Source organism: Ixodes scapularis, unplaced genomic scaffold, assembly GCF_016920785.2.
Source record: "Ixodes scapularis isolate PalLabHiFi unplaced genomic scaffold, ASM1692078v2 PGA_scaffold10__122_contigs__length_95168666, whole genome shotgun sequence".
Taxonomy (NCBI): domain Eukaryota; kingdom Metazoa; phylum Arthropoda; class Arachnida; order Ixodida; family Ixodidae; genus Ixodes; species Ixodes scapularis.
This window is the reverse complement of record NW_024609836.1, coordinates 37,377,643-37,404,622: the sequence shown is the minus strand read 5'-3', so window position 1 is coordinate 37,404,622 and position 26,980 is coordinate 37,377,643. Positions and strand designations below refer to the sequence as shown.

General features: G+C 45.3%; 1 protein-coding gene across 2 annotated transcripts; it reads right to left on the bottom strand.

Moving 5' to 3' along the window:
* Nucleotides 1-6,272: 6,272 nt before the first annotated feature.
* LOC8039102 (zinc finger protein OZF) lies at nucleotides 6,273-25,624 on the bottom strand. 2 transcript variants are annotated; one of them, XM_029973744.2, is made up of 7 exons: nucleotides 25,364-25,596; nucleotides 23,780-23,892; nucleotides 18,788-18,974; nucleotides 18,377-18,499; nucleotides 16,713-16,835; nucleotides 11,850-11,972; nucleotides 6,273-9,824 (listed from the first exon to the last, which is right to left on the bottom strand). In XM_029973744.2, the coding sequence occupies exons 3-7, from the start codon at nucleotides 18,882-18,884 to the stop codon at nucleotides 8,680-8,682; spliced, it is 1,611 nt and encodes a 536-aa protein (XP_029829604.1). In that variant the 5' UTR covers nucleotides 18,885-18,974; nucleotides 23,780-23,892; nucleotides 25,364-25,596; the 3' UTR covers nucleotides 6,273-8,679. The 2 variants fall into 2 exon arrangements, with proteins under 2 accessions (XP_029829604.1, XP_029829601.1); XM_029973741.3 differs by lacking the exon at nucleotides 23,780-23,892 and having other exon boundaries at nucleotides 25,364-25,624.
* Between the last annotated feature and the right edge of the window lie 1,356 nt (nucleotides 25,625-26,980).

The window sequence follows — 26,980 nt, the reverse complement described above, 5'->3', positions numbered from 1 at the left end:
TTGGATTGCCTTGTTTTAGGAACTTCGACCCACCCGTCACACCCGCGTATATCTGCTCTGCGTCTTTTCTTGTTCCACAACACACATACACACACAAACAAAATTGTGCTTTTGTTTTTTTTATGGAAATTCGCGTTGCAGGCACAGCAGTGTTTTTGCCAGTCACATACAAAATCACATTCTTAAGGCCGTTAAAAGCGGTAAAAGAGGTAAAAGTAGACAACGCTGTTCTGGTGGTTCTGGTTTCGTTATGACGCAAAGAATAAAAAAGCAGCGCGCTGTGCGCGCGTTTAGCAAATCGAAGGTACACCCGCCGGCAATATGAAGGTGAACACCTTACCTGGTTTCTTGCCTGTTTTGCGGCTCCCTAAAGCTATATTAACTCTCAACGTCTCAAATGATACATGGCTTCGGGTCTAAACTTTGCGTTCTAGCCCTCTTCTGGAAAAGAGCTTGGTCCAAAACTTGTAGGAGCGTCAAAAACAAGAAGAGGGCTGTTCACCTTCATATCGCTTACGGGTGTACGGTACGCCCGGTACAGAGTGCAGCAGGGGCAAACGATCTCGAGGGTGACGAAGGCAAATGACATCGGAGCAAAAAGTTGCCTTGCTTTGTATGTTCACACAGCCTTGATGTTGGTACGCCTCAACGGGTAACCCGTTGCTTAGCTGTAGATGATAAATTTAGCCAGTGCAGTACAACCACTAACCTCTCGAAGTAGTGATTAAACGAACGTGTGCCGGTAGGAATTACTCATCCAGATCGAAACGGGCGGGGACGGTGGGGATCGAACCCAGGAGGTTCCCAGGGCAAGCTTTCGCTCCGCGCTCGAGATCGGAGCACGCGCTCCGATCTTGCATTGTGTTTCGTGACGCACGTTTCCTATTTCTCACTTTTTCTCATTCCATAGAAAACTTTAGATTACTACACCTTATGGTGTCGTAATCCTGACAGAGAAGCAACTGCAGCAGTACGATATAAGAACGTATACCATTGTGTGGTTTAACTAAACATAATTTACGGCAGAGCCAAGTTTAATTCAAACATTCAAAGGTTACAAAAAAGAAAAAAACAAAACAAAAAACTGCAGAAATACAAGGACAAGCTAGATGAGACAAAAACAGCAAATACTCACGACTTTGTTTTCTTTTTCCTTTTTCCTCTTCAATACACAAGCAATAAAGTGGGGGAAAAAAAAAGAAAAAAAACATTCACAGCAAGACATATTTTCAGTCGTCTTTAGTTTGTGTTTTTCGTCTATATGTCCTTGTCCTTTTTTTTTTTTTATGCACCGACTAGCCCATTTTTAAACTCTATTATGATTTGGGGGTTGTCAAATTCAGTAGAAGACATCATGGGATCTTCATGTATTGGTCGAATACTGCCAGTTCAAAAACCTACATGACAAAATGATGAGGGACCGCATCGCAGTGGGTTTCCAAGAACGGGAGTTTTATGAATGGATCGATCGAACTCGACGCGAAGCTAACGTTAGAAAGAGCAATGACAATTGCGTGTTATTCGAAGACAGCAAAGAAGCAGCAAGCTGATCTCCACAGAAATGATGGCCTGAATCGAGTATCGACCTGCGGCACTAGCTCTCACCAGCAAAACGAGTGTGGCGAGAAGGCCCTCAAAGAGAACACGGTAGCAACTTGTCCTTTGTGAGGGGTGCAGTCCTCATACATCCTGCCAAGAACACAGCCAGTGACAAGTGCAAGAAGACGGGACATTTCGCAAAGGTTTGCAACAAATCAATGACTGCAAGAGGGGTCACAGCCGAAGCGCCAGCCTTTCTATAGGGTCGAGGTAACTGCCCGAAAACCCGTCTTTTTAGGAGTCCCTAAATCGTCGGAGGAAGATTCATCGCAGTCTGTGATGGCAGTCCAGACATCACAAATGTCGTTTAAAATAGGCATAGGAGCAGACATCACTGCAATTCCAGAGGATGTACAGCCAGCATCTCAGCATGCTGTCTCTGGCTGAAGCCACAAGTGCAATACCAGGGCCCAGTCAAACCACATTGACGTATTCACAGTGCTGATAGCAAAAATTCGTCACAGGGAAAAACTCGCAATGGCTGATGTCTGTGTCGTAAGAAATCTCGACGAACCATTCTTGTCAAGAAGTCACTCTTTGTGCTTTGGACTAGTAAAGAGACTACCGTAAGCGAGGCAGTTCAAACAAACCCAAAGGCAGTCAACTTGAGCTAATGTTCGCTCTTCTGTTCGTTGAAACCTCTGCACGGGAGACGACGTGTCTGGATCATTGACTGGAGAACAAGTATAACAGTTAAGTCACCTGCAAGCCCAAAGCACCGCTACCAAGCAAGAATGGATTGTGATGACGTCTGGCTGAACAGGTCCCATCCGATTCTTTCGGCTCCGGCGTAATCAGAGGATTTTGACATGCGAGACAGAATCCAACTTCCACATTAGCTACCAGCATGCTCCTCTTACCAGACCACATCGTGAAGCCTGCAAAGACATTGAACTTTAAGTACTGCCCACTAAGCGACCAAGAGAAGAGCGTGTTCAAAAGGCTATGAGACGCTCGTCCAGGAGGGGAAGGGGGGGGGGGGGGGGTAAGGCTCGAAATACACAATTAATTCTCTTTGTCTAGGCTCAAGAGAGCACAGTCTTGTTCTCGTCCACTATCCAACACAACACGACAGCAAGGTTAGCGACACTTTCACACACTGGTTGCCTTCCGCCGGGCTTTGACAGGCTTGCAGTAAAGTTATCAGAGGCAGAAACATCATGCTCGAGGCTGAGCATCTACTGAACTCTTAACCTGTCGCCAACTCACGTTACAGCCATAATGCCAGAAACATATTTAGGCAATGCCACTCGATACGATAAAGCACCCAGATTATGTTCGGCATGCATGGCGCTCCTCTTCAACGCAGAGAGATGGCACCCAATTCAAAGGGTACCACTATCCACTTCTTCCCTATTACATCGACACTTGTACCCCGTTACAACAGCATGGAGAGTTTCTTCCTCAAAGGTCTGCTCACCTTCGCGGCATCAACAAGCTGTTCGTTCTTCGCGAATGTCGGTCTCTTCTATTTCACAGCTGGCCTCTTCATTGGAGTGCCTTCTATGTTGGCGTAAAACGAACCAGTCCTGGTTCGAGGCTAGATCTGAACACAGTCTTTTCGCATCACTAATCTCTAAGAAATCTTTTCGATTGCACAATCCCACTTGGTCAGTGCAGCGCAAGTGCCGCCACCAAAAATTCCGGATCGGTCATCTTGAGCCTGTGTAAATCTGCCAGGTGAAGTGTTGCAGAGGCTGGGTGGTCGCATGCTGAAAGACATGTTTTCTGCTGGTTCGCCGTCATTCGCCGAAGAAGTTTTACAGCGGAGCAGTTTTCCCAGTTTCATGTCCGTCACCAAATAAATGCTGACACAAAACTCTGGACAGCTACCACCATCTATGAGTGATGGCAGCAACCAGACAACTGGCCTGCCAATTGTCTGGTTGCTGCCGTCGCTCATAGATGGCAGCAACCTTTCCAGCCTTTCCACTCTGGCTTTCACCAGAGTGGAAAGGCTAAATTTCTCTATGCGTCGTCCTAGAAGTTGTTCTTGAGGTCGTCCTAAACGTCGTTCTTGAGGTCGTCCTAGACGTCGTCCTCGAGGTTGTCCTTGATGTCCTCCCTGAGGTTGTCCTAGACGTCATCCTCGAGGTTGTCTTAAAAGTCGTCCTTGAGGTCGTCCTAGAAGTCGTCTTTGAGGTCGTCTTAGATTCTGTCCTTGAGGTCGTCGTAGACGTCGTCCTTGAGGTCTTCCTAGGCATCGTCCCTGAGGTCGTACTAGGCGTCGTGCTCAAGGTCGTCCTAGACATCGTCCTCTAAGCTTCGTTTTTGAAGTCATCCCACCGTAGTACAGCTTCACTGGTCTTCCTTCTTTACCACAGTGGAGGGTGAAAGTTTTTTTGGAAACCCTGTGTGAACGGTTGTAGCTGCCCTTGAGAACCCGAGGAAATTTGTATGAAAGTGCAGCACCGCAGGAAAAAAACAGAACCCAGAGAATGCAAGTCTCGCAGTAATGTGGTGCGATAGAAGGTAACAATTTGACACGACAAAGTGCTGCGCTTCTGCCTTCGCACGCTCGTAACCAATCAAAACTCAATGCCGTGTTAACCGTTCGGGCAAAAAGTGCCTCTGGAGCAGCGCTATACTTTACCGTGAAGACTGTATTATCACTTGCAGCAATCGGGGGTCAAAAAAGAGTTTACTTAAGTGGCGTTCGAAAAACTACCTCCCGTTCAGCGCTGCTCCACCGTGTTGTTCTATCCGTGTTGCTATGTGATGCGAGTATTTGGAATCGTACAAGTAGATTTCAAACATAGCCAATGGCTGACAGTGCAAGGTAATTACCACCGATTTCTTTTTTAATTACTGGCAGCAATTACTGATCAGGGAGAGTAACTCGCTAGAGTACAAGAACGATCCAGAATTCCGCAACCGATATTGAGGCAGCAAAGACATGTACGTGCGACACCGTTTCAAAAACTTTCCCAAAGGGTTAACACATTCACACAGCAGCAATTCTTGATCGGTATCCAAGTGTGCAAAGGCACATTGATGCAGCATTTCAGCGTGGCAAGGCATGCCCTTTGATCACACTGCCCGACTGCGAGACGCATTTGGGTTAAGTTGTACCTTTTTCCTGCAGTGCCGCACTTTCGTAAGTGCGGGTACGACCATTTACTTAGGGTTTTCACAGATTTCATCAGCGAGTGATGGCGAACGAGGAGAAAATGTGTCCTTCAGCAAACAGCTGCCCCGCCTCTACAACGCTTCACCCAGCAGATTTACACAGGCCCAAGATGGTCGATTTGGAACTTCCGGTGGCCGCATTTGCGGAGCGGGGAAGCGTAACCCAGCGAATTGTCATAGAGATCAGTGGTCCGTGTCAAAGCCGTATATGTAGAGAGTTTGGCCATTCATTGGGAAGGATGGAGACAAATCAGGAGGCGCCATTGGCTGAAAGCGGGCTGGGCGTGTTTCAGGGCGTCCTCACAAATTCGAATGTGGCCTACCAGAAGCCGGAAATAATACCCTGGCGGTGGTTGCGAGAAACAAACTTAATAAGTGTGTCGGAGTAACTCTCGGTGACTGAAAATATGGTGCAAGTGATGTTTCAATCACGGTCATTCAAAATCATGGTGGAAGAGTGTGACTAGCGGAACAATCGACATGATTGGTACGCCAGGCGCCGAGGGCCGGGAATCTGCCGTCCAAGCGGTCACAGTCCGTCCGAACAAAACAGAATTGAGCAGCACATTTGTTTCTTACATCTTTCTGCATGATCATGATTAAAACATCATGTGCAGCCTAATTTCAGCCATGAAGGGTAGCTACATTTAACTCTTGCGAACTTATTAAAACCATACACTTAAGATTAAAATTGTTTCTCGCTACCACTGCTAGGGGATTCGTTTCGGCCTCTGGTTGGCCAAGAGAACATGTCAAGCCCTCTTTCTGCATCTGGTGCACACCCTGGCTCTCCCGCGCCTCCCATTGACCAAACTCTCTCTATGCACAGCTCTGGTCCGTGTGCAGCATAACCTAAATGTGTTTCTTGCATTGTGGTCACAGCCTTCTAATGCACCAAGAGTTGCCAGAGCTCTGCAAACCCAAGCAGAGAAATGTGAAAAGGAAAGCAAGCGAAGTGAAAGTAGCAATGGCGGCATTTTATCATACAGTCATTAAAGGTGAGGATTCAGTTGTCACCTTATTTAAAAAAAAAAACATTTATTACGAGCAAATACTTTATTAAGCGGGCAACACTGCTTCTAGAGCTTTCTTTTTTTAATTAAATAACTTCATACAATCTACACGAAATTTGCATAACTTATCTTCTTTACAATCTGACTACAAATAACAATAATAATAATATTTATTTGCATACAAAAATCTGATCCTGGGTGGCGTGCACGGCTGTGCACGCCACCCAGGATCATACTTTGTGTAGCTGGTGTTAATGCAGCCTAATACTTGGTGTAGATGCAGGATCATACTTGGAGTAGATGCAGGATCATACTTGGTGTAGATGCAGCCTAATTACTTTCGTTAATATTGAAAGAACTTGCATATTATTATGGGAAGCATTGAGTCAAAACGAAATACTGATATCAAAAACGAAACATATCATCAGTAAATCGAAAGCTCTGCACAAAAAGGTATATGTGAAAGCTCTAGGATGATTTATAGCTTGTTCAAAGCGCCGAAACTACACAAGGACAATAAGGGGACGAAAACAGGGTGCACTCCCAACTAACATTTATTGAAAACTTATCTCATATACTCATGGTAAAATACAGTCACTCCTACATCGGGTGCTGATCCTTTCACAAAAGCACGCGCTCTTTCGCCGATTATGACGCATATGCATCATTAATACAATCTATGCTTTTTTCTTTTATTTCAAATGCCTCGTGTAGCTCCCTAAATTACCGATTGGAATACCTAGCCAAAATTCTTGTGTCACCAAATAACGGTGTGCATAGCGAACCAGCTAGCCCAAATTGCCATTTTAATGACGATATACAAGTTTTTCTGTATAACACTTAAATATTTCTGTTTCAAGACTACTTACTGCAGAAAGTGAAGGCATCTAAAAAAAGGCTTGATGTCATATTTACCATGTTTATAGCCCTTACTTCAAACATTGCACATTCACCTACCCGAAAAAAAATATATGAAGATTGGATGAGTGGAAGGGGAGAGATGGCTTCCATACAATAGCAGTGTAAATAGTTCATTCCGAGTTAATAGCAAAACAAGTTGCACAGACCCATTTTATTAAGTTTTGAAGTCCATATTTCGAGATAAGACTTATCTCATAAAATACATTCCCGACAAGATGATAAGTGCTTGTCACTATTCAAAAAAACAATTTAAAATATCTGTTTGTCTTTTAGTATGGTATATTCCAAAGAGCAATGTCTCCTTGCTCCATCTCTATCTCCAAACTGTCTCACATGTTCCACAATTACAGGCCATTATTGTCTTAAAGTCCTTCATGATCATTGAAGAGCCTTTCATTCATCTTTTATGAGCATTCAAATGGCCCTTTGTTTAATCACCCCTTTCCCTTGCAAATAACAAGCGCTCGCAGATTTGGGATTCTAAGCTTCTGACTGCTCTGGGGCACACAATGCAGCAGATGTAGCTGGTCTGCTAGCTGGCACTGTTCCATCTGTTCTCACCACCCCTGCTGCCCTCCGAAGACTCACCACCAGCCCCGCGTACACCATGCTGGACAAGAGCGGCTCATATTTATTGCCTTGGCTTATGAGGCAACCAATTGACGTATCCTTCCCGCAGAATGATAAGCATGCCCCCAAGTAAAACTGACTTTTTACGCATCTTGATCGCAACTCCGTCCATTTGCCCAGAATGTCAACGCCTCGGTACCGCCATGTATCACTTTGCCGACCTTCGAACAGCTCTTATTGAAGCTTGTAACAACACCGCATTATTTTCATAACTTCTATTGTCAGGTACTACTGGTGCAGCTGCCTTCATGGTTGCCCCAACATCGCAAATGCAAATATCGAAACTGAACTATTGCGAGCGGGAACAGATTGAACTCCTCGAAAAAAAAATGAAGCGCAGAAAACTTCTTCAGGTCGCTCGATGAGCTCAGCCCCTTTCCGACGGATTGATTTAAGCCGCCTGGTGAGCTCTCCACTGGCTTCAGATCTACCAGGGGCACAAGCGAATTTCGTTGGCATCTTGAAAAGACACAGGAATCCGCTCGGCGATCGTTGGCTATTTGCCACGAGAAGGGGCTATAAAATGAATTAGAGAAGGTGAGGCATTGACTTAAAACGAAAGAAACACACAAGAGGACAAAACAGACGACACAGCTTTCGACTTGCAACTAGAGATTTACTGGGGCGGCTCGCCGCTCAGAGCTCGACTTGGGGAGGCGATGGGGAAAGGTGGGAGAGGGATGAGTGGAGGTGTAAGAAACACAGGGAGACCGTTGCGGGGCGAGCACAGCGGGCAGTCGAAACTCTGGTCCACGGTGTGGTCTGGTCTGTGTCGCCTCTCTCGTGGATGACACCTCGCGTCGCTTTGTGCTGTTGGGGGTTGCGGCGGAGAGCGGGGGAAGGGGGGGGGGGGTCATTGGAATTCCTTGGGGAAGGCGCAGGACGGACCAGAGCACCAGAGGGTCAAGCAAGAACAGAAGACGAGAATAAGAACAGAGGGTGGCTTTCCGGGGTTGTTTTTGTTTGCCACTGTTTTTCCAAACCTTTAAGCTCTAGTGCCGTGTGGGCTGGGGGACTTTCCACCCTCGCAGGAAGCTAATCTCTCTCTCCGAGAGGGAAAGGGAAGAGTACTTCACCCATGCAAGTCCTTTCATTATCAGTAGGTTTACTTTGTACATAACCTTTTAGGCCAAGTGGGACGTTTAAAGGGTGTCATCAACGAAAGCTTTTTAATTTCGGTTAACTGCCATTTTAGAATTTTTTTTTTTTTAACGTGGGTGGAGTTTATTGCTTTCTATCTACAAAAGCCATCTTCTCACAAAGTGAATCGCCACTTCCTTCACAATGCTCGAGGCTCAAGGGAAGATGCCACATTTAACTTGCCTCTTATCCGTGTGCCTGACTCTTGACGACTGTTCCTGGACCTTTCTTTGTACAGCCAACCTCTTTATTTACGGTTGTCATGGATTCTTTCATGAGCAGACAAATAACATTTTTTTCGAAAGCCTTTGTTGCAAAAATTACATTGAAAGGGCTTTTCACCCGTGTGAACCATTTTATGATATGTCAAGGTACGCTTCCTTCGAAACCCTTGAGGACAGATGGGACATTTAAAGGGCCTTTCATCCGTGTGAGTTACCTTATGAGCAGTCAAATTATACTTTGTTTGAAATGCCTTAGGGCAGTAGGCACATTTGAAGAGCCTTTCTTTTGTGTGAGTTAGCTTATGACCAGTCAAATGAGACTTTGTTCGAAATGCTTTGGGGCACGCAGGGCATTTAAAGGGTCTTTCAGTCATGTGAACTCTTTCATGGTCTATCAAGCCACACTTTGAATGAAACGCTTTAGGGCAGGTGAGGCACTTAAAAGGCCTTGTCATCTTATGAGCAGTCATATGAGACTCAATCTGAAATGCTTTGGGACATCTGGGACATTTAAAGAGGCTTTCACTCATGTGAGACTTTTGATGAGATGCCAAGTGGCATTTTTCTTTGAAAGCTTTGGGGCACTTGGAGCATTGAAAAGGCCTTATATCTAGTATATCAGTACTATCAAGAGCATTCACCTCCCTGCAGATGTTGCGGACGAGGTGCATCTTCAAGTTCTGCTTCGACCGAAATGTCCGCGAACATGTCGCACATTTAATGCGATTTGCATTCATGTGTACGTCCTGGTGACGTCTGAAGCCGTTTTTCCATTGGAATCTTTTGCCGCAAGTGTCACATTTGTAACGCTTTTCACGCGCGTGGATCTTCTCGTGAGCAAGCAAGCGATCCTTCTGCAGAAATACACGCGAGCACGCAGAGCATTTAAAGTGTTCTTTGTCTCCAAAAGTGCTTGCATGAGCAATCAAGCCCCGCCTGGTAGTGAATGCAATCTGGCAGTGGTTGCAGGTGAAGGGCCGTTCTCCCGTGTGTGTCCTTTCGTGCACCGTGATTCTACTTTTGGAAAGACTGGAGAAAGGGCAGAAGCGGCAGTCGTTGCTCTTGGGCCCATCTTGTTCCTCCTGCTGTCCCTGGTCCCACCGTTCTTGGGCAGAAGAGCTGCTGCCCTCTTCGTAGTCGGAGCAACGCCATTCTACATCAGCTGGCTCTGTTGGAGAGATACATAGAATAAATTTCGCTCTCATACTGGAGCAGAAACAAGAAAAGTCACAGGCCTTGCAGGAAGAACAGTTCCAGACATGTCACAAGCACTTTGATGTCTGCACAACTCTGCTTGCTCTATTTATTAGAGTTAAACTAAAAGGAGAAATTGTGATTTTGAACTGTTTTAGGGGGTTTGGTTGGGCTACACTAAACATACTCCACACACAAGTTCTCGTCAATAATGTGTGGAGGGCATGCCCTTGGCAACAGCAACATCTGTCTCAAGTTTTTTCTTGTAATCAGGTTAGGAAACATTGCTTCTTTGCATCTGTTGCAAGCAACTAAATGTCTGGTTACCCTTTCTTGTCCAGGCCCGTGCTTAATACAGATCTGTGAAAAGTAAAATTTCAGCTCAAATTTAATTCAAATTGAATAGTGCTGTGTCGGAAGTGTGCGACACCTAAAGGGAGCATACCGCTCTGCCTAATTGTCATCTGGTTTGCACCAATGTCCAAGTTTTGTCGCATAGGGAAGTGCCGTCTGCACCGACTTCTAATGCGTCCACAGCGTCTTGGCTGCGTCTGCACCTTTCCCTGGCCGCATTTTGTTGATCTCGCGTCGCAGTAGAGGTTTTGCACCTCGACATTAAAAAAAAACACAATCATATCCAGCGTTGCTCTGTACGTGCTCTCATGTTCTTTGACCCACATGACCTGAGCAGAGCTCGAATTTAATCATGTCTCTTGCAGTATTAAGTGGCAGCAACAACACACTTCCACATTTCTTACCCTTGCCTCTACACAAATATGCCGGTACAAAGCGCTTGTGTGCTTGATGGTCCGAAAATCACTACAGGACGACATTTACAAGTGCCAGTAATAGGTAAAATCTCCAAGAGAAGCATTTTTCACTCGTGTTATTAAGAGATTGCTCTTCACTCGCTAGCAGATCAAGTGGGTGTGTTGGTATACAAGTGATTGCGGCCATTTTTGCCAGCGCATGGAGGTGATTTATGTTTTTAATTTGCAAGTTGTCTAAAAAAAATGAGAGCCAGCTGTAGCTCCAAACGTTTTGTGTAGTGCCATTGATTAGAAACGAAGGTCGGCTGCTGCACGATGTTTAAGCGAAATGCTTCTGCTAGGAGCAGCACCGAGGGACCACTGTTTTGTTGCACGCATCCAATGGTAAAAAATTTTATACCAAAACTTTCATTTGCAATGCACAAAAACTGAACTAAAGCCACTTGGATTAAAGAACACACCAGTATTTATTCTCCAACTGACTTTGAATTCCCACGGTTGTTTAAAAGGGATAGACAAGAAAGAGGTAATTTACCTTTTCCTAGAAGTGTGGTACCAACTTCAAAAGAGAACATGTAGCTACTAGAACACACTTTACAGTGCAAAATGTTAGAACCTTCAAATACAAAACCGTCTCATAAGCGAATCCCACCACCAAAACATGTATGGGCACACTGGTAGTGTCGAGCCCAATTATACTGAAACTGGGTAATTCTAATTATTGTCTATTTCGAAAAGTCAAGACATCCCTTTGAAAATTCTATGTAAAGGAAGCCTTGTGCACCTGTATCGAACTGCACCAGCCACTGCATTCGATACACTGAATCGTGCGCTGCACTCATGGTCATGGCACTCATGGCTTTCTCCAAATACTGCCGTCGCTGCTCCTGTGATCAGTTTGTATGTGCTGAGGCTGTGCAAAGAAAATCCTACCATGTGCCAGCCGTTCCTCTAGCTCTGGCTGCAGGTAGTGAAAGAGGCAAGGAAGCAGAGGGGTAAAACATGCTTCACCTTGACACCTTCACCCTAAGATCCTTCCATAAACCATCCCATACAGCAAACTTTTTGGATTTGGATCCAAAAATTTGCTATATGAAATGGTTTATAGAGCGATCTAATGGTGCCATCTCAAAGAGGCACCATTTTTGTTACATACAGGCATTTCAACGAATTTGGTGGGGTAAAAGAGGGAGAGGGCATGCGCCTCCTCTGCAGTCTCTATTGCTTACCTTCCTTGACTTCAATGGCACAGTCTTTGTGTTCCTCCAGTTGCGGCGGGCATTCGGACGTAGTGCCGTAATCGTCAGGGAGCACACTTTCGGTTGTTGAACTGGGTGGTACGTCCCCTGGTTCTGTTGGAAAAGACAGCACAGATGCACACATGTATTGCTGCACGTCAGGTCAGAAGCAGAGCCGTAGTCACCAGTCAAACCGAAACATTGCCTTACGGCTCAATAATGGTATTTTTTATTTATTTATTTACTGAAAAGAAATATTTTACACAAGATAGCGTACTGGCCCACGAAAGCAGAAATGCTTGTGTGGGTCCAGGCAGAAAACAAAACACTGCATACATCATTACACATAAGAACTGTGCACTATGCAAACGATTACAACTTTTTATCCACAGGTAACAGCAGCGAGCGTTTGACACCATTCTTTGACTTTTAGTTTCACCGCGCGAATGGATGTTAAATTACTTAAAGTTTCAGGCAACGCGTTAAATAATGCAGGGATGTAATATTTCCTTTCTTTTTTACCATAATTTGTTAAAACTTTCGGCAACATAAATCTCTCTGTACGCCTTAGATTTCTTTTCTTAACCTCGTATTTGAAATCATTTTTATAATAATTACTTGTTATTGCTACATATTTATGAAATTGATCGAATGAGAGTATGCCTAGTGCCCTCATTTTTTCTTCCAGTTCTAAGCCATCATGGACTGAACCATATGAAACGTTATTCGCAATATGCTTTATGACCCTATCAATTCCCTTTCTTTTGTACCCTGAACAATCCCGTACATCGTTATTCCATACCGTAAGATTGACTCCCCTAGAGCTCTGAAAATAGACTGCCGTAATTTTACACAGCATGCACTTTTTAGTTTGTATACAGTCAAACGCACTTATAACGAACGTGGTAGTTCCGCGAAAAGTGGTCGTTTTATCAGTAGTTCGTTATATCTGGACTTCCCTTTAAAACATTATAAATAAGGAAAATGAAGCTGGTATTGGTAGTTTCACTCTGCCAGCTCTTTATTTAAAGAAACTGTCTGCAAGATTCTGACGGGCCCCAATTCTAACGCGACTGCAGATTTAGGTTTCAGATAAATAAAAAGTAAATTGCTGCCGATTCTACTGCACAAGTAAAATAATGAACATTGACCACATACCTCACAGAACAGATTTTATGAAACGCACTCCACCACAAAAATAAATGCCGAGCACTAGCCCGACGATGGTTCTTCGCTGTCTACAGAGATAATTAATACTTGCTTTGGTCTAAAACATTTTAAGTGCCGTGCTTCTTGCGCATGAACGAGTGCGCGGCCGTCGCTTCTGGCAGGGTCATCTTTCAAACAACACTTTGCGAGCTCGTCGGGTGGCTGGGATTCTGAGCCACGCAGTGCTGCTCCATTGTCATCTTTTTCCGCCAGCATGATGCCCTTTCGTTTAAGTAAAGCCTCTTGGTGGATCATTTTTTTTTTCCATTTTAAAACGAGAGGCACGAGTCCGTAGACGCGAGAGAATGTGCATGATAGCAATATGGCGAACGTAAACAAACTGAAACCAATGGCGATGGGGCTAGCCAACTTGTAGCGAGCTTTGAGCTCTTCTTGAGCTGCCTACAGTTCGCATAGAACGAACGCGAACAAACGAACGCAGCACGGCAGGAGAGTTGACCCTCGTCCTCTTCTCCTTCCCGCGCGCGCACAATGAGCAGACTACGCGACCCGAGAGGACGTTTTTGCTTTTGTAGTTTTGTTTTCTCCCCTGCCGCGATGCTGTGAAAATGACCTTGAGCGTCTCGCGTTACCGCCACGCCTGGAATCTCTTTAAATCTTTTTTTTTTTTTCCTTGCTTTTTCTTTTTGTTTTTTGCGCACGTTTTTTTTTTTCTCTTTTGAAAGCAGACTTTGTGTTCGTTGTAACAGTACGATGCTTTAAAAAACGGTCGTTTTATCTGGACCAATTTTAATGGGTAGGGCCTTGAATTCGTATATTTTCTGAAAGTTGGTCGTTATAACCGATAGGTCGTTATATGTGGGATCGTTATAAGTGGGTTTGACTGTATATACGAGGATACTAAACGGAGCCTTCTAGTAATATGTTCTAACTGCTGTTTCCAAAGTATGTGCTCATCAAAGAATATACCTAAATATTTGACTGAAGACTCGTATGGTAATGGCTTACATCTGCAGATTGACTGATCTTGCTCATGAAGGTGGAGATATACGTTTGTCTTAAGTTCAATGCGCTTATGAGGGTTACGGAAACATACTAGCTTAGTTTTTTTGGTATTTAGAGAAATTTCATTACTTGAGAACCAATCTATTATTAAGTTTATCTCACTCTGAAAAAGAGGAACCGCTTGCTCGTAGTCATAATGTGGTAATAATAAAACGGTATCGTCGGCAGACTGAAACATTCTAGACTGCAACGGTATTGATCCTAGGCCGTTTACATAAATATTAAAAAGCAAGGGGCCTAAGGTGCCGTCCTGCGGCACCCCACATTCGATTCTTACTTTTTCACTTGTGTTATGACTAATTTTGACCATTTGAAATCTGTCTGTAAAGTAGTTTGTAAAAAATCTGTTAAAAGGACCTCTGAATCCGTGTTTTTCGAGTTTGCGTAATAGAATTTTGTGGTCGAGTGTGTCGAATGCTTTAGATAAATCCACAAACAAGGCAAACGCTATCTTATTATTTTCAAGCGTCTCATGTACACAGTCCGAGAAATCTTCTAGTAGTGAAATCATACTTCTTTGTTTTCGGAAGCCATACTGCGCATGCATGCATCGATAGCACGAACGTGTTATCGACTTTTACAACAGCTGCTTGCTGTTGTAAAAGTACTACTGTGCATAAATAGGTGCCAGTAGTCATTCAGGAACCACGGTCACAATGCCTCCAAAATGAAGATGAGAGTTCATGCTCATTTTAGTTTTTTTTTTAAACAATATGAATTATAGAGAACAATAGGAGCTCTGAAAAAAAGACAAATTTATATTCATATTGTTTTATTTGGAAGCATGAAGAGCTAGGTGGTAGGAAATGGACTTATTATTTTAAACAGGAGTAAGACATGGATGAAGTAACCGGTGATGACTATGCAACAGTTTCCAAGTAGCTAAGGAAATATACTTTCTAGAACCAAAATATGCCCCTGCTCAAACCCCCTGCTGTTATGAAATATGTCTAACATAATATCCCGAGTCATTGCCCATCCCTGAGCCATCGCCCACCCCACGTTTTAAGCGAATATTGATTTCCAAAAAAAAAGTGCCACAAATACCCCAACGCGGACTCCGTGACCTGCGAATATTCATCCTACCACAAGCAGTAACCCGTTCAGGGATCACGAGGTCAGCCAACGCCCCATATCCTGAAATGTAACCGTGGAGTGTAAGGTCAAAGACGTAAGCTCAAAGTCCGTCTCCACCAAAATAAGGTCACCGCGAATAACCAATCATTCTCCGGACCGTCCCGACCGTGGTTGGTAAGGTTGGCCCATGTTTGAGACAAAGCCAAGGGGTAAATAAAGATTTGCAGGAACGCCACACAGACATTTGTAAAGCGACCCATTTCGAGCTCAGTGTTTGTGATGCTGTCCACGCCACGCAGCAACGCCGCCTCAACCCGTGTTGATAGCACGCCATGCACAGACGCAGGCATGTGTGCCCCAAACAAGAAAGTTGTGCAAGAGCTTGTACTCGTGACTGACAAGGCGCCCAAATTGGCCCAATGCCAAAGTATTTGCCCAAGCGATCGTCGTCTTTCCTGCTTCCTCAGCACCGCTCTTTGTCACTTCTTCCGCCCCTCGGTCGCTTGCTTGTTGAGCCTGGTTGGTTTTTCTATTTGCTTGTTGACTCGCTTTTGTTTCTTTTCTCTTTTACTATTAAAGACAACACAGCGGTCTTTGAAACGTGCCTTCATGAAAAAATCTTTCGCACTCTATGCCAATCAGCGCAGTTCATCGCGTATAAGCAAGCGACGGACTTTGCAATAGTTAAACACTCTATCATTAGCCTTTTTTGTATAAAACAATGAAACTAAATGGAGTTATGGGTTTAACGTATCTCCCATACAGCCGTGCTAGATATGTACAAAAAAGGGCGTTTTTTAGCCTTTCCTAAGTGATTTTTGCTTACCCACCCAAAACATAACCAACCCCACTTTTAACGCACAAACATTAACTGTTTTATGAAGCGAAGCCGGCGGCGTCTGTAAGCACAAGAAAATGAGACAAAAACCCGGAACCGCGAAAAACTACACTAAATGGCTGCAACACGTCATATCAGATGCTTTGTCACAAGCTGCTGCTCAAGGTAAAGAAAAGCGCGCCCCAGAAATAAAAAAAAAAAAAAAAAAAAAAAAACAGCAACATAGATGTTTTGTTGTGGAAGCCAGTGGGCGCGCTCAAGGTCAAAGCAAACGCGCTTCAGAAATAAAAAAAACAAAGAAAAGCACAGCAACTCAATGCTTCGCCACGGAAGCCGTCGTAAAGCTGGCAAGGTTTGCAGCGCCTGCGCGGTGGGGGAGCATGTAATAGGAAGACGTGGCGGGGTGCTTATAGGAATGCGCTGCGTGTAGGCGAAATCCCCCATCGTTGTCAAGTCTCCGAACACACAGCGGGACGATCTGCGCGGCACACAGCCGCACTCCCTGTTGGCGCTGCGGCCGCTTCTGCTACCCTCGGCGCCAAGAATGCTTTTGCATTCGCAACTCATAAGAAGTGCTTAGGCGTCCTCGGAATTTTGTTTTATAAATTTCAGGTGGCAGAGGGATGGGCGATGACTCTGAGTACTACAGTAGGTATGTCTTTGAAGTTGAGATAGACGTGACTGGTGGGGTCTTCATAGCTTACCTTCCTTTACTGCAATAGAAGTGTCCATGAGTCCCTCCAGTTGCATTGGAAATTTTGACATTTCGCCGCAGTCGTCAAGGAGCACGCTTTCAGCCGTTAAAGTAGGCCATACATCCTCTGGCTCTGATCAGGAGGACAGTACACAAATGTTGCTGTAAGCCAGGTCGGAAGCAGGGCCATAGCTGCCAGTCAAATGAAACATTGCAACAGCTCCATAATGATAGTACATAGCATGCGTCTACAAAAAAGTTAGATACCCCAGCTGTGAAACGAAACAGCTAAGTGAATGTGTTTCTTCATGCTGTGCATAGAAGAAAGCACTACAGCAATGGAGAAACAATCTCAGCAGCACATTGTAGCATTGCAATGTATCATGGTCCTTTCTGCTTCAATGTCCAACAAACTACTGTATTTACTCGAATCTAACACGCCCTCGATTGTAACGTGCACCCATTTCTCGAGGTCAAAAAAAAAAAAAAATATGCGATGATCTCGATGTTACGCGCACCAGATTTTGTAGGTTGGATACAGAAATTAAACTTTTTCTCACTTGGAACAATGAAGGTTTATTCTAAATGCGTCATTCTTGCGATGAAATGAACAGCGCCGTCTCTCGCCGGCAAGGTCGTTATCATAACGCCGGTCCAGGGCAGCGCCCGTGGGGCGGTATGTATCACTCGTCATCGCTGTCAGATGACTCCTTATCGCTGTCAACGGCCCAAAGCATTTCATCTTTGAAACTTGAAGGCCAAAATCCTTTCTTTTTGCTTGCGCCAGTCCCGCAAGCAAGTTTCTGGAACACTAAATGCACATGATGCGGCCCGATTTCCATTGCTCTCCGCGCACAATATCACTTTTCTTTTGAATCCAGCATCATGGTGAACGCGGCGTGTCTTTGCAGAGGGAACTTCCATGCTGATACGAACGCAAGAAACACACGACTACGCTAAGCGCTGGCTACACCATACCTCAGCGCGTAATGGAGCGGCCATATTGAAATGTCGATGGCGATATGGTAGTGCATTTTTGGGGCGTACTCGATTCTAACGTGCAAGCAATTTTAGGACCTATTTTTCCAGAAAAAAAGTGTGCGTTAGATTTGAGTAAATACCGTACATACTAGGTTTCTTCAAAACTTATCTGCACTCCGGTTATTTTAGAGCTCCCAATGACCGCACTTCTTGTCAGCGCCTTTTGTATGAGGTGGCTGTCTTTACAGTCACAGCTGTGCAGGTTGGAACATGCTGTGTCAGTTCACTTGTAACTGCAGTGCAAGAAACAATGGCTGCCTCACTTTTGATTTGCACAAAAGAGGACCAGCAAGCAGTAATTTGTATTTTGTAGTCTGAGGGTCTGTCTTGTGCCAACGCGCTGTGCACAGTATAAAGAAAGAGTATTGTGACAACAAAGTGTGTTTGGATGCATACCGAAGTTCAATAAAGAACACACAAGCGTCACCCATGAAGAAAGAGCAAGTTTGAGCAGTCAAGTGCATGACAAGTTTGAGCATGCACTTGAACACACTGTTAGGTAGACGAGTGAAAGAGGATGATGTGGCAAATAATTTTCCGACCAGCCAAGGCTCTGCTTATGAAATAGGGTTTCGAAAAGTTTGCGCGAGATGGATATTGTACCAGCTAGAGTAGTAGTGCAAAAGAGCTGACCTTTCTTCACAACAACGAATGCGGTTTGGTCCGCATAAAGGTGCCCGTGGGAACTGAAGAGATCTTCTGCATCTCCAGAATGCCAGACCAAGGAAGCCGGAGTGGCAAACTCTTCACCTTGCTCTGTCAGAGGGAATGCAAAAAAAAATCTGCAGTTGCGTTCAATGCTCGACACTAAACAGATATGCAGTCAAAGTGCGTTTAACGGTGGCCTAAACAGAGAGATTATAATTCATTCTTTGCGCTATTCACTCTGTTTGGTGTTTTTCGAATGTCCAGCAACAATTCCCTCAATTTTCATCCTCTCAACACCGACGAAGGTCCTTTTATCTGTGCCGCCACGATCAGACTGCCTTTTGAATACACTGATCTGACGACTTTGGTTGAGACAAAAATGTGAGGTCAGCTTACCTTCTTCAACTTGAAAAGCACCGTTCCACTCTCCCTCTAGATGCAGACTGGAAGTGGGCATTCTGCCACAGTACTCCAAGTGCGCACTTTCACCCATCGGAGCAGCGGGTATCGCCTCTGGCAGTGTTTACCGAAGCAGCACAAAAATAATGTCCAACAGCTTGGCAAGAACCGCGTCCCTCTTTGCCTGCCGAGAAACAAGAAATAATGCAACAGCATTAAAAAAAAAAAGTTGTACGAAAAAGAAAGTTATATAAAGCAAAATGGCAGAAAAATGCTTGACACGATTCGACAGGTCACGGGCCATAGAAAAAAAAGGAAGCGAGCGAGCGCTTCAAACGATCAGACTGCAAGTCAACTGACAGGTGCAGGGCAATGCTCTCTCCTCCCTCGTGCCGTGTTGCGCCAAACATTAAAGGCGTTCTCGATGGTCGCAGCAGACCCAAATAGACGTCTCGGGCCTACTTCCAACGGTGAAATTTTACCAGCAATTCTGGGTTGCTGACAAGTCGTTCTATAGATCCTCACGCTGCAACATGAATTGCTAAGATGAGTGATAGTATGGTGCCTGAAATGTGTCCTCGGCCGGTGTTTGGCATCCCGTTCCACCCACGTGTCGAAAGTGGTTCCAAAGTGGCAACAAATGAGGTCACAAAAGCCAGAGTGTCAAGCTGTCCAATGTCTAGATCCCGGTGGTTGGCCGTAGTAGTTACAAAAAAACGCACGAGAGAACACAAGCGACGCTGTCGTCACGGCGTTCTGCCAAAGCGTCCGCGGACTGTCGAGCTAGAGAGCAACCTGCAACGAGACATCCGTCTGCAACATCCACCACCACTGCTGTGAAACTGCCAGGGGCTGCAATGGCATGACACTTCAGTGACGTCGTCGGGCGGAAATTGAAGGACCACTTTTTATGAAGTGGTAAATACGCCAGGTGAAGACACATCCCAGGTGCTATAGTGATAGGGTCCCCATCGAAATGAATGTGCAACTCCAACAACTCGGAGACATTTTGAGTGACAGCAGCCAATCAGAGAGAGAGAGAGAAAGAAAATAAGCATTTATTTGAGATATAGCTAGGTCGACAAGTGCTATGCGCCGGCTTGCTACGCTGCTTGAAGAAAAAGGGAAAAAAGGGGAAGGTAGGGTAGCATAGACAAGGGTATCGGGAAAAAGAGATAGAGGTAGGGCAAAATATTTTAAAAAATACACAAATGCACCACACACATATGTGCATACACATATACAATCAGAGAACATTTTTTGTTTCTGCCCTGAGGCAGAGACGCGCATTATTGAGTATGATAGGAAACGATGCTACTGAACTGCAAAGCAGACAACACCAGCAGTAGTAACTGACAAAAGGAGAACAGTAGGGCATGTCCTTCGAATACCCGACCTCCAGCAAGCACATTCATGCCTTCCGCCACTCGCTTCGAATGTGCGCATGTCTTCAAGGTGCACGTGACGTTGGAGCGAATTGAAGGTAGGAAGCTTGCGCTGGAGGTGGGACAACTTCCTTGCCGTTCTTACCTTGTCAGTGACTATAGTCGATATATAAAGGAGACGACGATAGCAGGTGGTGGTGCTGCCGTCAGCATCTTCGCAAGAACAATCTCACGCCTGCGCCGTTATTTTGTGTTAATGAGGCTTTCAGGAAATTTTCATTCATCTATGGAATGGGATACTTAACGATCTTGCCCAAGGGTCTCAAGTTATGTCTTAGGCTGTTTTCAGAATATGTTTCTACCTTTATTAAGCGAAATGAGAGAGCCAGCACTTAGGGGGATGGGGCCTCTCTGGTCGCCTTTTACCCTATCTTCCAAGACTTCTATCAAACTAAAATGTTTTATTATTTAAAACTTTTTTACTAAACATATATTTTGTTCCAGAAAACAATCTTCAGTCATGCTCCTTGGTACTAAAAGTCCCCTGCCCTACACATATCCTTCGGCGGCAGCAGTACCCTTTTGACCGATATGGAGTGATCGTGGAAGGTTTTTTACCGACACAATTGAGGGGCATCCTTCTACCAGTCGGCAACCTTTCCGTCTCAGCTCTGGACAAGTGCCCTTTCTTAGCTAGCACTGTGTCTTCTATCACGATTGGGCCCTCTTCAAAATGTTTCTATCATACAAACTAGGGAAAAGGAAAGAATGAAGTGTCGGTCAACTATCCAAACCCGTTCATCCTCTAGTCTGTAGTCCCTCTGAAATTCGAAGGGCGATACAGCTCCAAAGTGACAGCAGCAAAGCTCATCCATTCTTGCGCAGTTTTGAACAAAAACTTAAAAGTCCTTGAAATTCAATGAAATGAAATTTTTGTGCAAGGACAGCAAGATGAAAAACAGTGCACAAAGGACAGGACAACAGGAAATACATAGAACACACGCAAGCGCTGACTTATAACTGATATTTATGAGAGTAAGAGGAAAATGACGTTCATACATATAAAAAGAAAGAAAAAAGTGCAATAAACTCGCACCTTGAATACTTACAGAAATAGTAAGAAACTAAGAAAACTAAAATAAAACAATAAAAGCACACGTGCAGGGAATATCACAGGGTCATGTAGCACCTAGTCGATAAAAGCGCTGGCCCAACTCATCGCATTGCTCGTGAAAGGAGGTCAACATAATTCTAGAGCAGTAGTGCAACCAAAGCTACAGGTGCCTCCCACGCAGAATGTGCACAGTTCAAAGCAGGCATGCTGCTGCAGCCCTCGTTGACGACCATTTTCGTTTGAATGTAACCATATCTAGTTTCAACGTTGCCAAAATGAGAACAATATGAACTTTTTGTTTATTTGCCTATAGAAGAGCCTAGAATTAGAAGCATAAATTCCTAAAAAATTGATAAAACGTAAAGATTTAATCACATGAACTAGATCTTTTGCAAAATCGAATAGACCTCTCGCAAAATCTAAGCGATTCGAGTGGCATAGTGCCGTGGAAAGCATCTCGGGATCCCGCTGGCAAAAGTTTCGGTTTTGATTTGCCAACCTCACCTCACGACATTGCACCAGGGTTAAACACAATGCTTGCATTTTCGAATATGTGACTTTTGTTTAAATTTATAATACAAAGGTGTTGCCTACCAATACAAATGGAATGCTGGGGAACGTTTTTTTCTGCGCTCCCAACGTGCCAGAGTTTGTGCACGGGTAGACATGACTACAGTAGCACATGGAAGAAGTATACAAGGCCGATTATCCTGTTCCATCGTCTCCTCAATGTCATAGGCTTATTACCCATAAGCCAGGAGGGTCATGCTGAACTCTGGAATGGTAGCCAAACCACCAGAAAGGCCTCAGACGTGGCCGGCCCTACTCCTCGCTAAGCCTAGGCAGGCCGGCTATTCGAGGTCCGCATTTCCACGGGGTCTCTCACAAAGATGAATAGGTGCAAAGCCACTGAGTGCTGACTTTATTTTCTATGCAGTGCTAAGATGCACTACTTTGCCAACAAGGGAATCCGTACCAAAACCATGCCCTCTCCATTGCCAAATAAGTCCCATAATGCAACGCGCGTGGCGTTTGGTGCAAAGTTTTCTGGAAGCAGTCTATTCTCCAAAGCGATGCACCGAGCACAAGCTGTGCACTGTTAAAGGGGCAATGCAACAATTTTCACACCTCCAGCAAATACCGCTTGGAAATATTTCTTGACATTTAACCTGATACATCCATTAGTTTTTTTTTTTCTTCACACAATGACAGTCGCTGAAAAATATTTGAGAAAAACGAGCTGCACTCAAACCTCCAACCAGAACACGCACCTAAGTGATCTGGAGCCAAGTTTGTGCCGCCAATGTTTATCATAGCCACACGCTGTGGTTAGCAAACCACAAGGCACATGCAGAGTGCCACACGTTGGGAACAAAGAGATGAGTGGGGATCACAAAACTTGGCGACGGAATCCTGGGGGATTGCATTGTTCACAATGCCAACAATGTGGTCCCCCGACCTTCGTTTCGTACTCAAAGTCTGCGAAAGAGAGACAAAAAGGAAACGTCCGCTTTTATCTTTGAAATTATGTGGCGACAAAGAAGTTTCTTGTATATAGACGGCGCTGTTTATCATGCCTCATTGTGATGAACAGCGCCGTCTATATACAAGAAACTGTGCCAGTCTGTGGAATGGCCTCATTCCACAAATTGGCACAGTCGACAGAATCAGCAAGTGCAGTGGCTTGAAAAAGCCTGGGAAAAATTGGATGTGGGCATTGTGGGTTCAATGGAATGGGCACCTCCTTAGTGCAGGTTCGCGGTAACCATGATTGACTATCACAGCCAATGGCCAGAGGTCTTTTTGTGTTGTCAGTAAAGTCACAGTCTGTGGTGAAAGTGCTATTGAAACTTTTAGCATGCGAAGGCTATCTAAAGAGCATTGTGGCTGACAATGGGCGTCAGCTTGTGTCATTGTATTTTGAAGAGTTCCTACAGGACAGTGGGATTGACCACTGTTTGGCTACTTTATACTACGGTTTAATTGTGTTCTCAAGGAGTATATCCAGGTTCCAGCACTGGAGCAAAGACACATTAAGAAAGCCGTCTTGGAGTACCTCAGCATCTACAGAGCCCCCCCCCCCTCGTGCAACAACAGGCAAGTTTCCGGCATATCTGCTACATGGAAGGAAACCACGGACCAGGCTGGACGTGGTTGAACTCCCTGAGAGAGAATTCTTCGACAAGTCACAGGTGTACATTGCAGAGGGTCTTCGAGCAGCAACGACGTACCAAGAGGTATAGTGATGAAAGACAAGGTGCCAAGAACTCTACCATTGAGCCCACAGATTTTGTGAAGATGGGGGGGGGGGGAGGGGGGCCAAGGTGCAGCAAAAGTTTTCTGTACTGATGAAGGTGAAAAGACGCATTTGTAAAAATTTGTTTCTCCTCGCAAATGGATACAAATGAAACACAGCAAAGCTGACACTGGATGCCCAAGGAGGGACACAAGGAAGTGGTTGAGAACATTACATCCAGTCTCCATTCTCACGTAGGGATGGACATTGAGGAGAGGACGCCGCCATTGTCGCCATCACCCGGGGGCACTACTGCAGCCTCCTCATGTGGGCCTGACGCAGGGAGCGGCGAGGAAACATCGGACACCTGAAGTCAGGAGGCTGAAGCTCTATTTCCACCAGCAGAGTCAGCACCAGCCCCAGGGCAAGTCAAGCAGGACGCCACCCCATCGCTACATAGCAGGCCCCAGTGGATGAGAAGAATGCCATAAAGATATGAAGACTACGTCCCGAGTGGGTTGTAAATAGTTAGTGTAGACGTTCTGGGCTGTTTTGTTAATGCTAACAATCTGGTCATTGTATTTGTCAGCTGTGTACATAACAATCACGTTTTTTCTGTTCTTTTTAAGGGGGTATATAGAGGGCACTGTTTACCATGCCATCTCTATATAAGCACATCATTGGATTAAATATTAAGGGGGATCAGTGGCCGAGCTGCAGTCGTTATCTGTAATAAGGCGAAGTCTCTTGAGGGGGTGGTTCACCGAACGATACTTTAGCGAATAGTCGGGTACCGCGAAGCGGCGTTTACGTGTGGGCCAACACACACAGACATGTGGGTTCACATTTTTGTAATGAGCCACCGCAGACTGGCGCCACGAAGCGGCGTAACTGCAGCGCGTGGGTTAATGCGTGCCCCCGTTATTCCCCCGAAGGCTCCGCCTTATTACAGGTCAGCGACATCAATACCCACTAATGCGTCTTAGCTCGGAGCGTGGAGCAAAAGCTAGCGCTGCAGAACCTTCTGGGTTCGATCCCCACGCCCTCCCATCTCGATCTCGATGAGTTTCGTACCGGCACACGTTCCTGTAATCACTACTGCGTAATGCACATTAAAAAAAACCCAGGTTAGCGGTTGTACTGCCCTGGCTAAATTTCTCATCTAGAAACAGGTCACCCGTTGAGGCGTACCAGCATCAAGGCTGTGCAAACATACAAGCGACACAATTCCTTTTTTTTTTCAACGTTTATTTACCGCGCATGTCGTTCCTTGCTCGGCCAGCCAGGCCTCCGGTCCGGCGCCACCACACTTCTTAATCAGTGGCGTTCTGTACGATTTTACGCTAAAGTGTCATTCGGTGAAACGTCGGCGTTCACTAAAACGTCATTCGATCAAGTGAGTGCCTCCTGTCCATATCACATGAGCGATTGACGTTTTAGCGAACAGCGACATTTGAGCGAATCGACTTTTTAGCGAATAACGGGGCGCGCGTTAAACCATCCGCCGCGCTGCGCTTACGCCGCATCGCGGCGACAGTCTGCGGCGGCTCATTACAAAAATGTGAACCCATTTGGCCCACCCGAAAACGACGCTTCGCGGCGTCCGACTATTCGGTAAAGTGTCATTCGGTGAAACGTCGGCGTTCGCTAAAACGTCATTCGATCAAGTGAGTGCCTCCCATACTTCGGCCCCACTAGTGCCAGTGAGAATATGGGCCTAGGTGACCGCACGCTGAGAGAAAGAGAGAAAAGTGCAGTGCCGTGGCTCTTCCAAGTAATTAAAGATCATTATCATTATTATTACGCAATAGAGATGTGCACGTTTTCATTGGTTTTACCTGCAGCTGTTACCCGCTGGAGCAGATGATGGTGTGGATCCGCGGCAGCAACGACCTACTCGACGAGCTGTTTGCGTCCATTCATGCAAGCACGTTCGTGCAAGAGGGAACCCGGGAAACCACGGGCGCGGAACACGAAGCTAATAACTAGCTTGAGCCTCATGCTGTACCAGTGAAAGGGGACCGCAGGTTCCAAAATTAACCAACGTTACAACAAACGTCCCATATCACTCAAGTTAATGGATTGGATTGTCTTGCCTTGGGAGATACCGACCGATCTTTCTCCTCCTTCAACAATAATACTAAAAGTTTTGCTAGATCAAACAAAGAAAAGATAAAGTGGTACTTTTATTTCGCAGGAAAAGACGCGTTACTGCAGTGTTTCTGACAGCTACAGACAAAATTAAATTTTTCAGGTTGTCAAAGGCCGGACCGCTGTATGATGGTTCCGGTTTCGTTATGATGAAAAGGAGTGACGCCCAGTGTGCGCTGTCCCACTAATTTTCATTCAAGCTGAGTTGAGAAAACGTATTTACTATGGCCACGGATGGCAGTTCTTGTTTTACAACCCAAGTTCAATTCGGAGGACCTTGGCCGGTCCAGTTCAGTAAGGCTACGAACCTGCAACGCACGAAGATGGCCCGACAGCCCTGTGGTCTGGTTCCGGAAAATTCATACAAAGGGGGTGGAGGTGAAGAAGGAAACTTGTCACCTGCGACAGCAACGTCAGCGAGATATTGAGAACCTTCCAGTACCTTCTTGTTGCTTACCACCGAACTTTGGTTCCGCGTGCGGTGAAATGTTATCAAATTGTCAGGAAGGCATGAAGTTCGGACTAGAGGCGGACCATCTACTGCGTTCTTAACCTGTCACCAACTATAGTCACGGTCTTGTGGCGCACCAAGACCTACCAGAGCTAAAAGCCAACCAAGAAAAATTTGCAAAAACTTGAGGCATATAGGGACGCTGAAGAAATAGGAGCCTCCAGAAAATGAACACTACCCCCCGTCACAGCGCCACCCAAGGCTAGCATCACACACCAGTTTTAAGATACAGCTACTCAGACAGTCCTGGTCTTTAATGAATTCCATACAGGTGGTTTGCTATTTCGGAAATCACGCCGCATCGACTAAATTACTCGTTTAAAAATAAACGGGTTTAAAAATTAATCATAGCAAGATACTTGAGTTCAGATAAAGTGTCTCTCCCCACTTCCTCTTTTACACTGCCCGTCAATATCGTTTACGTAAAATTCTGGGGAAAAAACTGGCATATCCGCATAACGTCAACAAAAGAAGAAAAAAAAAAAAAAAAAAAAAAGTGCCATTAAGATTTACGAATCTACAAAACTCAAGTATCTAAAATCACAAACTGCGAGCCATTTCTCCCAACGCACCAATGTAATGCGGTGAAGCTCGAGGCAGGCGAGCCTGCGCGAGGTGGAGAGTTTGGTGCGAGTGGCGATAGTGCAACGGCGTGGAGGCATGAGGCTGATATGAAAACCGAGCGATCTCATCAGGAGTACGATACCCTGTTCTGTCTTTAGACAGAAGCCGCCATACGACCATTTTACGAGCCCCCACTGCTCTGCCAGGGCGTCCACAGTGGGCCTCCGAC